Genomic DNA, 10264 nt, shown 5'->3' on the forward strand with positions numbered 1-10264 from the left:
CCCCTCTGTAAGGGAGAGGCAGGCTGGGCCCTTCCAGCTGTGCCCCAGGGCCTGCTCTTGGCACAGAGACAAGAACTGCTGGCTGAATGTGACAGCTGGTGGGGTAGGGATGGAGGGAGGATGCGCCAGTCCCCTCTGTTTGTGGATAAACTGCGTGCCCACACCAACTCGGCTCTTCCAGGCACTCGCTAAGCATCTTCACTCTGAGCTCTGTAAGGACACGAGGTCAGCTTAGCCCTCCTCCTGGCTCTCAACCAGGCTGACTCCAAGGTAACCAGAGTGCGCCAGGGTTCTCCTCGATGCTGAGAAATCCCGGGGAAGAGGGAACCTGCGGGACTCTTCCTTTCAAAGTGAAGCAGTAAGACTGGGAGGAAAGAGACCAAGCCCCCGCCCCACGCCTGCACCCAGCAGCCCCAGGGAAATGAGGTGGTGGGCGATACCTTACTGAATGCCTCGTGAATGTGTGCGTTTATAACAGGGCACGCTTCTAAACAGATTCCTGTTCCCAATCTGTTCTTTCCACAAAACAAATAGTTCTGAGCTCCCCCCAGGGGCCAGGCCCTAATGTGAACAAAACAAAGTTTCTGCCCCTTTGGAGTTTACATTTTAGCACGGGTGACAGATAACCTACATAGCATGCATTTTTTAAAAAATCACATCCTTTTGAAGGTGGTAGGGATAATGGAGAAAAGAGGAGCAGGGTAAGAGGGGTGGAGTGTCAAATGTGGAGGTGGAAAGGGGATCGCTAGCTCCCATTTTAAATTTGAATCAAGCCCTGAAGGAGATGAGTGAGTGAGTGAGTGAGACCCACGACAACCGAGGAAGCACCTTCCAGGCTGTGCAAAGGCTCGGAGGTGGGAGTGTGCCTGGGGTGGAGGGAGCCAGGAAAAAAGCAAGCAGTAAGTCAGATGAAGAGCAGAGCCCAAAGTCATGTAGAGCCTTTTTAGGTCTCCAGACACCGGCTTTTACTCTAGGTGAACCTGGGGGAGCCTGTGGAGGGCTCTGAGCAGAGAAGCAACATGATGTGAGAACCATGTTCACAGGCTTTCTCTGGCTGCTGTGTTGAAATAGGCTATAGAGAGAAAGAGGGGATTGTAATCATCCAGAAGGTGGCAGTTTGCGCCATGGTGCACCAAATGTGGGTGCTTGTACATTAGTGCACCAAATGTGGGTGCACTAACAGAGATGGCTTCTAGATTTCCTTTGAATTGGAATTTACAGACTAGTTTGTAACACAAGCCATTCTCGTAAAACGGGTTATCAATAACTCTGCCATCCTATGATTGATGGGGGTCCACAATATCCATTCCAGTGGCATCAAATGTAGGAGAGCTTTGTTTTGTCCCTTGGTCTCTGCTACCACAAAAAGCACAATAGTAAATTGAATGGAATTCCTTGGACTCAACAGCAACACATGGAATGGAGTTGATCCCACGATGTCCTGTGCCTCCAACATCGAAATCCCTCTGGTTGTTCCCGCGGAAGGGACGAGCTTCAGCCCATGCCCATCTGAGAACTGGCAGAAGGGGCACAGTCCAGGGTGGCAGATCCTGCTTCACAGGGTGTTTATGGCAGGGTGTTTGATCACAAGAGCCATGGTGCCATATGGCATGCATGTGGCTGCACTCCACAAGGTCAACAGATAGAACTCGCCAGGTGCTCCACAGGAGAAAGAGGAGGCTGGGCACGCCTATAAAGATTTATAGTCTTAGAAACCTAAAGGGGCAGTGCTACTCTGCCCTGTGGCGTCTCTGAGTTGGAATGAACCCGGTGGCAGTGGGTGTTTTGTTTGGTTTTGTTTTACTGTAATACAGCAGTGTATAATTGATGGAATGGTGTGGACAATTGCTTAAACCAAAATGAGAGATGCAGGCTATTAGTATGAAAAAGATACATGGGCGCTGGAGCCGAGAAGGCTGTGTGAAGAAGGGAGTCAAGAATTGGAGAGGCAAGAGGAAAAGCATTCTTAGCAGGGCAAGCAGTGTGAGCAAAGGCAGTTAAGGAGTCCACGTGGACAGGCAGGAAAGTGAGCTGGCCAAACCCACTCTACGTTGTTTGACGGGAAGCTCTGAGGGCCAGACCAGCCTGGTCCATTGGGCAGTGAAGAGTCCCTGATGGTCAGAGGGAGTGGCGGTGTCTGCATGGTGAAGACTAGCCTGGCCGCTCTGGATGGGATGGCTAAAGGGAAGCCAGACCCAAATGAAATGGGAGGTTCGGGAGTCTGTTACGATAGCCAAATGAGGTGCAAAGTAATGAGATATTGAATAGGAAGAATCAACAAAACGTAAAGGCAGATTTAGACCCAAGAAATGAAGAAGGCAGGATCCAAGGGAGCTTTGGGAGTCTGGGCTGGAAGAGCCCACCAGCATGACGGCAGTGGCTGAAACGGGGGCTATGATGTTGAGTGGGGAGGGTTTAAGAAGGAGATGGTTAGAACAGATGGGTTTCGAAGTGGGAGTGAGAATTCCAAATGTGGGTGCGCTAGAGAAGAATTTTTCAGAGTTTGTCCCACTAGGTCCTGGAAGCAGTCAAGAGAGTGGAGTTCACACTCAAAGCCAGGCGGCCTCAGACTATGGCCCGCAGGCCACATGTGGCCCGCCGAGGACATTTATCCAGCCCGCCAGGTGTTTTTTTATTTCAAAATAAGATATGTGCAGTGTGCATAGGAATTTGTTCATAGTTGTTTTTTTTAACTATAGTCCGGCCCTCCAGCAGGTCTGAGGGACAGTGACCTGGCCCCCCGTTTTAAAAGTTTGAGGACCGCTGCTCAAAGCAGTTGGGGAACACTATCTTGCTCGTCCCTTCCACAGGATCAGTGTGCACAAAGCCTGAGTGCTCTCTGTTTAAACCAACAGTTCCCAAATGTGTCAGACCCTAGTGGTTTGGCTGATCCTCAGGACCAATGGATCGAGGTTCCATAGACCACAATCTGGAAAATAATATCCAAGAGATCTTTAAGGATACAGTCTCAGAGTTGGGTGGAAGTCCAGACCTGAGATGGTTTGGAAACTTGGGAGTAAAGGGTAACTCATCCAGCGAGCCCAGATCTGCCAGTAGGAAAGAAGGACGGGGGTAAATGCTGGAAACCTAGAGGCAGGGCCCCTCATGAGGTGACGGGCACCAAGAAGATCCAGCGATGTAGCCAAAGACAACAAGGAATGCTAAGGGACAAGAAAGTCTTGTCTTGGAATACAGGGAAAACATTTAAGAAAAGCAAGGCTGGTTCCCTCAACCCAGGCAGTTTTGTTGTTCCCTTGACCTTGCAAAGTTAAGTCCTGGCCATACTTCAAGGCTTGGCTTAATTCACCTCTCCTCCCACAAGCCTTTTGCAGCTCCAGGTCACCCTGTTCTTCGTCTTCATTCCTGTGGCCCATTCCCGTGGTGTTTGCCTGGTGTTGTGGCTTTAACAGCAGCAGCTGGGGCCTCCGTGAGGCTGTGATTAGCATGATAGATGCTCGGTGCGTGTTTGTTGATTGGACAGGCAGACAGATGAACGGACGAAGGCAGGTGTAGCGAAGAGAGAGAATTCAGATCTGGAGCGAGGACTAAGAGAAGTCAGGCCCACTGGAAGTGCTGAAGAACGCAGGCTCCTGCCAGCTGCCTCTGGAACAGCGCATGGGGAGGTGACTTCCACCGCACGGGGAGCGGGAAGCGGGTGTGCAGCCTGTTGTGGGGAGCACAATGAGGAGCACCTGGTGAGTCAGAAGAGGCTTCCGTTTTCAGGGAGGTATTCAGGACACAGGCATCCATTGGGAAGTATTTACTGGGCAGTTCTCGGTGACCTGCATGAGGACACAGTGGCGGCAAGCGAGGAGCTGAGTCTGCAACAGTTGGGCTGTTCTCTTGGCAACCCCCACATGTGGAGAGGCCAGGAACGCGCATCTGGGTGGTCCCCACTCGGCCGCGTGACATTGGGCAAACTGCCTCCCCTTCTTTGGGCCCCAGGGTTTTAGAAGCATTAGCGCTTTCAGCCCAAGGAAGAAGGAAGCCGGAGGCTTTCTCTAGAATTTCCACCCCACCTCTGCTGTGCTGCCTATCGCACATACACGCACGCATGCACTCCTCCAGGACAAGGGATGGGGCTCCGAGGAGAAGCTCCGTTCGGATGCCTGGTGCATGAGTGATCCTGAGTCAGAGATGAGCTGGCAAGAACAGATTCCCAGGGCCCAGAGCTTCTGCCCAAACTAACCCATTTGTGGGCACTTGAAGAGAGAAGGGAGAGCCGCCACACCAGCTTTCTGGGCTTGCCCTGGAGACCTGCTGACCTCAACTCCAAGGTCAGCGTGGTCTTCGATGCCACCCTGTGGTGGTGCTGGGAACCACCTCCCCTAGCCTTGCCTTGGGACCCTGTTAGCCTCGGCTCCCGCTCACCCAGGCCAGAACCACACCTGGGCCAGGCCCCACCCTATCTTCTCTACACTCCCACCTGCTTCCTTTCCCTCATTCCTGCCCTCGGTCAGTGTGCTCCCAGTCATCACACAATGACCGGGCCAGGAGCCCAGCCCTACATTGCGCTCTCGTGTGCAGCTGCTTTCATGCCCCCTCCTCTGCCCGCTGTGAGCCTGTGCCCTTCTGCTGGCAGCATTCCAGGGCCCTCCTCTCCCTGCAGGGCCACCTTGCAGGACAATCGGCTCACCCTCCCTGTTGGGGTGAATCTGGGCATGTTCTTTAACCTCGCTAAACCTCGCTTTCCTTGTTCAGTGGAAGCTGCTGATGGTAAACCTACCTGCCAGGCTGCCAGAGGATGGAGAACCGTCCTGCTGGGCAGGCCCGGTTTCTAATTGCTGCTAGGTCAGGGCCACTCTGGCAGTGTTCCCCCTGGACCCCTGGTGGCCTGAGCCGGACTGACACCGCCTCCCAGAGAAAGTCTTGCTGGAGAACTGCCTGGGTCTCACTCCAGCAGCCACTGTGGGGAGGCTGGGGGACCGAGCTGCTCAGATCTGGGGGGTGTGCACACAGCCTACCCTCCCCCTGCCCCAGGTACAGCCACTAACACTGTCCCTTCCATTTCTTTTCCCCATCCAGAATTCCCCTACACCCCGTCTCCTCCCGAACACGGGCGGCGAGCCGGGCCTGTGCCCACAGCCATCATTGGGGGCGTGGTGGGGAGCGTCCTGCTGGTGCTGATCGTGGTCGGCGGGATCGTGGTCGCCCTGCGCAGGCGCCGCCACACCTTCAAGGGCGACTACAGCACCAAGAAGCATGTGTACGGCAACGGCTACAGCAAGGCGGGCATCCCCCAGCACCACCCCCCGATGGCCCAGAACCTGCAGTACCCCGATGACTCAGACGACGAGAAGAAGGCCGGCCCGCTCGGGGGGAGCAGCTACGAGGAGGAAGAGGAAGAGGAGGGTGGCGGTGGGGGCGAGCGCAAGGTGGGTGGCCCGCACCCGAAATATGACGAGGACGCCAAACGGCCCTACTTCACGGTGGACGAGGCTGAGGCCCGCCAGGACGGCTATGGGGACCGGACTCTGGGCTACCAGTATGACCCCGAGCAGCTGGACTTGGCTGAGAACATGGTTTCTCAGAACGACGGGTCTTTCATTTCCAAGAAGGAGTGGTACGTGTAGCCCCCACCCCTGCCCCAACCCTCTGCAGAGCCTCTTGTCTGCACCGACCTCTCCCTAGCCACCACCCGCACGCCCCCTGCCCAGCCCCCACATCCCCTTTGTACAGAGCGCTACAGACGCACGGAACTGCCCAGAGCCGGCCTGGATTCCTGGGGCGCAGGGGAGCCGGGCGGGCGGCACGACTTGGCTGTTTTATTTCCCCGCCCCTGTCGCCCCGGTGTTGTGTCACCCTTGGCCTTGGTGTTGCTGTGCCCTCTGTTGTACTGCCCCACCTGCCTGTCCACCATGTAGGGAGCCCATCCTCGGCTTGTGTTCCTGGGCGTCCCTCCAGGGGTGAGGAGCCAGCACTCCCCACCCCGAAACACTGGAATTTGTTTGTGTTCTCCTCATTGGGGTGGAGAGCGAAGGGGGGCGGGGTCCATGAGGAAGACCCCCACGGCCCCACCTCCACATGCTGCTCCTCTTTCCCAGGACAAGAGCGCTCTCCCCCCCAGCCCCTGCGACACCCCCCCCCCACAGTGCGCTGATGCACCTGGGACGTTGGACACCCCCCAGTCCAGAAAGTGGTTGTTCCCCACAGGTGGGGCTACAGGGGCGTGGCTTCTCCAAAGCTCCCAGGGGAGTTTTATTTGCTAAGTGAATCGAGTTGAGGTCCCCATGGGAGTGGGGGGCCTTGAGTAGTGTGTTTGCTGATGAGGCTGGCTTTAGGGGGGTTTTCCCTCATTGGCCTACAGAGAGCTCAGTTGGCCCAGATCTGTCATGTTCCTCCTGTTCAACTTTCCCATCCACCCCACACACAGTGGGACTGTAGGGACATCTGCCTGCACTTCCTGTCTGCTGCCACCACACACGTAAGTGCGCACACACACATAAACATGCACACCCCACTCAGCTGCTCTGCCCTCCCCTGGGTCACATGCCTGACCCAGGCTAACCCTCCCAAGTCTCATCCTCTCTGCACCACCTCTTCCCCGGTCCCAGCTGAGACTGGAGGCAGCCTTTAGAAGCTTCTAGGGCAGCTGAGACCAGGTGCCTCTGCCCAGGATCTCAGATGGGCCCCACACTGCCTCTTAACAGCACAGAAGTTTCTCCAGTGCCCTCCTTCTCTGCAGTGCTAGCAACTCCAGATTCTCGTCTGACCAGGGAGATCCAGGGCTGGGACTCACGCAGGGAAGGAGTTGATCCAGTGGGGCTTGGGAGAAGCTCTCTGGTAGGCCAGCTGCGTTCCCAGCCTGACAGACAGGCCCCAGAGGATGTCATGGACTCACCAGTAAATGCAGGGGTCAGGGGAAGACCCCCTCTGCTCACCCATAGTCCTTTTCCTGCTCAGATGCCCCAGGTCTTCATTCTGGGATGGAGGGAGGGCCTTGGAGAAGGCCTTCCCTTTGAGTGCTGTGTCCCCTCCCTGGGTGGGACCCTGGGTGTCATCTGTACACTGGAGGAAGGCTCCCACCCAGCCCACTGCACCTCAGCTCAAAGTGCCTCAGTTCCTCCATCTGTCCACCAGGTCCCCCCAGCACTCTCCACAGGCATACTTGCAGGAAGAGTCCTGGGATGGGGAGGCGGGCTCTGAGAACCACTTGTACCTGCCCGCTAGGATTCATTTACCCATCCCAGCATGCCAAGGGTTCTGTGAGTTGGCAGGTGTTTGGGGGGAGGGGAAGGAGACAGAACAATCTGTGCCCCACGGGCACTACCCTGTCCTGCCCTACTGCAGACTTCCCCAGGGAGCTTCTCATCCCCCAGCCGATCCCTCCTACCCTGGTGCTGCTACTTGAACCCCTAGCCAGCTCCAGCTCTGTCCTGGCAACCCTGGGCCCCTGCTCCCATTGCCCCAGACAGACCGCCCAGTAGCCATGTAGCAGAAGTCTGAAGCCATGCCAGCCCTGGGGCGGCTCTGCCCTCTTGGCAGTGGAGGTACTGGGTAGGGTAGAGTTGGGGGAGAAAATTCTGGGGCAGAGAGACAGGAGGGAGCTGAATCAAGAGAGCCCCGCTGGGCTGCTTCTCCTGGCAGTATAAATGCTCCCACCCAGAGCAGAGGACCCTTCTCACGTCACATGGCTGCCCATGCCACCTCATGTCACCTCCTCTGGCCCTTGAACTTGGTCCCCTCATCCCCAGAGTCAATCCCAGAGGCCTGCCTGATGGCGGCACTCCCTTGCCCCCTGACAGCAAAACACTGAAAGGACGCCCCCCCCCCCAACTGCATCCCCTTCCTTGCCCTGCACTGCCACCTCTATTCATTATTCGGGTGGACTCTCCCTCCAAGCAAAGCACAAATTGTGGGACGTACACAGAGTAGGCCAGGCTGGCACCTTCTGCCTCCCCAGATCCCTGGCAGCAGCATACCCACCCTGGATGGCTGCAACAGGGCCAGGGTCGGATTGCCCAACGATCGAGGTAAGCATGTGCTGACTTGTGCTTGCTTACTAATCTGTAGTGGACAAGTCACAAGGGGCTCGCCGCCTTGAAACTCATGTCAAAGTGTTCGCTACAAATTAATAAGCACACTCAGCTCAGGCTTCCCTTGCTTTCTGGATGACCGGACACTGCCCTGGGCTAAGGGTGGGCAAGGGGCAGGCTTAGCACATGGGCCTAGAGAGAGGAGGTTTCTGGGCTCCAAGTTCATAGGATATGAGAGGATGGGTCCTGCTGCAGAGGGCTGGACAGCTGGCCTGGCAGAGCACTGAGGGGACATGGCTTTTCCATGCCCACAGTGAGAGCTTAGCTTCTACCTCTGCGGACAAGGAGATCCACCTGGCACTATTGTGCCAGGACCTCCCCAGCTCTCCTGCCTCTCCTGCCTGATCCCCCTCCCTGCCCGCCTTGGCCCACAGCCCTATTTCCCTACTGTCTTTGATACTGTTGTAAAGTATAAAGGGACCATGGGAGTCCCCGTGTTCCAGAAGGATCCAGGAAGCAGCAGCGTGGAGCCCGTGCACGCACACCTGCGGGGGTGGCCGCGGGCACAGCTCTGCACACAGTGGCACACAGTGGGCGCATGCTCAGACAGACCAAGCACATTACCCAACACAGGTGCGGCGCACAGACGGAGCACAGTATGCGCATGCGTGCACACAAAGGCGCGGGTTCGGTCCCGCTGAAAGCCAGTAGGGAGAGCCCGTGATGCCCGCTGCTCCGGCCGTGAGCGAGACTCGCAGGGGCCCCCATTATCCCCGGGTCATGCACTCCCTTTGCCAACCACCCCCATGTGCCCAAGCCACTTGTGCAATAATCCTCAACGCGGAGCAGTCAGAAACTGTTAGGAACAGGCGGGGGTGGGGGGTGCTAACGGTGGGGGTGCCCTCCCTCTCGGGAGCAGGGAAGGGTCCCACACCTCTGAGGGTCCAGACAGATGTCCAAACCCCATCAACAGAGCCCCCTTCCCGACCCCAGACGCCAACGGGGGAGCTGCCCAGGGCGAGCCCGCAGGCCTGTGCTGTCTGCTGGTGCTGCCGCCTCTCCGCCCTGCTGTGAGCAACAGGGCTTCTCTTTGTATAAATGGGAAATCCAGGAGAAGCTGCCGCCCCTCACCTGAGTGTGACCCTTCGCTTCAGTTTCTATGTCCTGGTTTAGTCTTTGGTCCTGGGCACTGCCTGCCCTGGCGGACCTCCTGGCTCTGACCCGGGGGTGTTTGCCTCACCCACCCCCTTTTACTTGTATAAAAAAAATATGGGTTAAAAATGTACTAAGGAAAAAAAAAATGTACTTTTTTATAAATAAAGTGTTTAAAACAAACCCGCGTATCCTGCCCCTGGATTCCCACCTGTGGCCCTTCTCCCGAGCAGTCGGGGCTGGAATGGGGAAAGGCCTACTGAGTTTATTGTGACTCATACGGACCCTTATCGCAGTTCCCCTGGGGGCACTGGAATGATGGGGGGGGGGCTGCAGAAGCAGGTGGCTACACTTTATCTCTGGAGAAAGATGGTTGTTTTATATATCCCCCCCCCCCCATCCACTTGACGCTGGGTAAGTGACGGGGCTACAAGTAGCCCCTGGTAGGGCAACCCTGGGCCCCCTGCTCCCGTTGCCCCAGCCCCAGCAGAAGTCTGAAGCCATGCCAGCCCTGGGGCAGCTCCGTCCTCATGGCAGTGGAGGTACTGGGTGGGGTAGAGTTGGGGGAGAAAATTCTGGGGTCTTCCGAACCACAGGACAGAGAGACATGGGGGAGCTGGACCCAGAGAGGCCCCTGGGCTGCTTCTAGCAGTATTAATGTTCAACTCAATGGCAGTGAGACTACCCTGGATTATGGCCTATAGTACGAAAGGTTTTCATCGCCAGCTGTGGAGTTTTTTGTCGTTGTTGTTGGTTTTTTCCCTGAGAAGGGGGCAGGAGGCTGAATAAGTTTGGGAGCCCCTGCTATGTAGAGTTTCTGGGACTATAGGTCTTTACGGGAGAAGGTAGTCTCGTCTTTCTCCAAAAAACGGCTCATGTGAACAGCCAGTCTGCGGCTAATAGCCAATACCGAGCAAGCCGGAGCTGGCCGAGATGGTCAGAGCACCCACAGCAGGGAGAGGAAGAGCCCCGCACCCTGTGTCAGGATCCCCAAACCATCATCTTGCACAAGCCTCACAGGAGAACGGGAGGGACCCACCTGAGACCACTCCTGGCCCCTTGCACAGCAGCGGGGATTCTGGAAGGAGGGGTCTTTGTTGGTGTCTGCAGGCAGTCAGGGAGGGCTTCAAGGAGGA

The 10264-nt window shown here is 56.5% G+C and overlaps 1 protein-coding gene across 1 annotated transcript in view; it reads left to right on the forward strand.

Annotated features, from left to right (window-relative positions):
• The window catches only part of NECTIN1 (nectin cell adhesion molecule 1), a 71040-nt gene extending 61729 nt beyond the window's left edge, over window positions 1-9311 (forward strand). The window contains exon 6 of the mRNA XM_004712764.2: window positions 5026-9311. Coding sequence (XP_004712821.1) covers window positions 5026-5573 — 548 coding nt within the window. The 3' untranslated portion in view covers window positions 5574-9311. The remainder of the gene's footprint in view (window positions 1-5025) is intronic.
• The last annotated feature ends 953 nt before the right edge of the window (window positions 9312-10264 follow it).

The sequence above is a fragment of the Echinops telfairi genome, unplaced genomic scaffold (assembly GCF_000313985.2).
Source record: "Echinops telfairi isolate 266 unplaced genomic scaffold, ASM31398v2 ScPeMD7_7463;HRSCAF=8501, whole genome shotgun sequence".
Taxonomy (NCBI): Eukaryota; Metazoa; Chordata; class Mammalia; order Afrosoricida; family Tenrecidae; genus Echinops; species Echinops telfairi.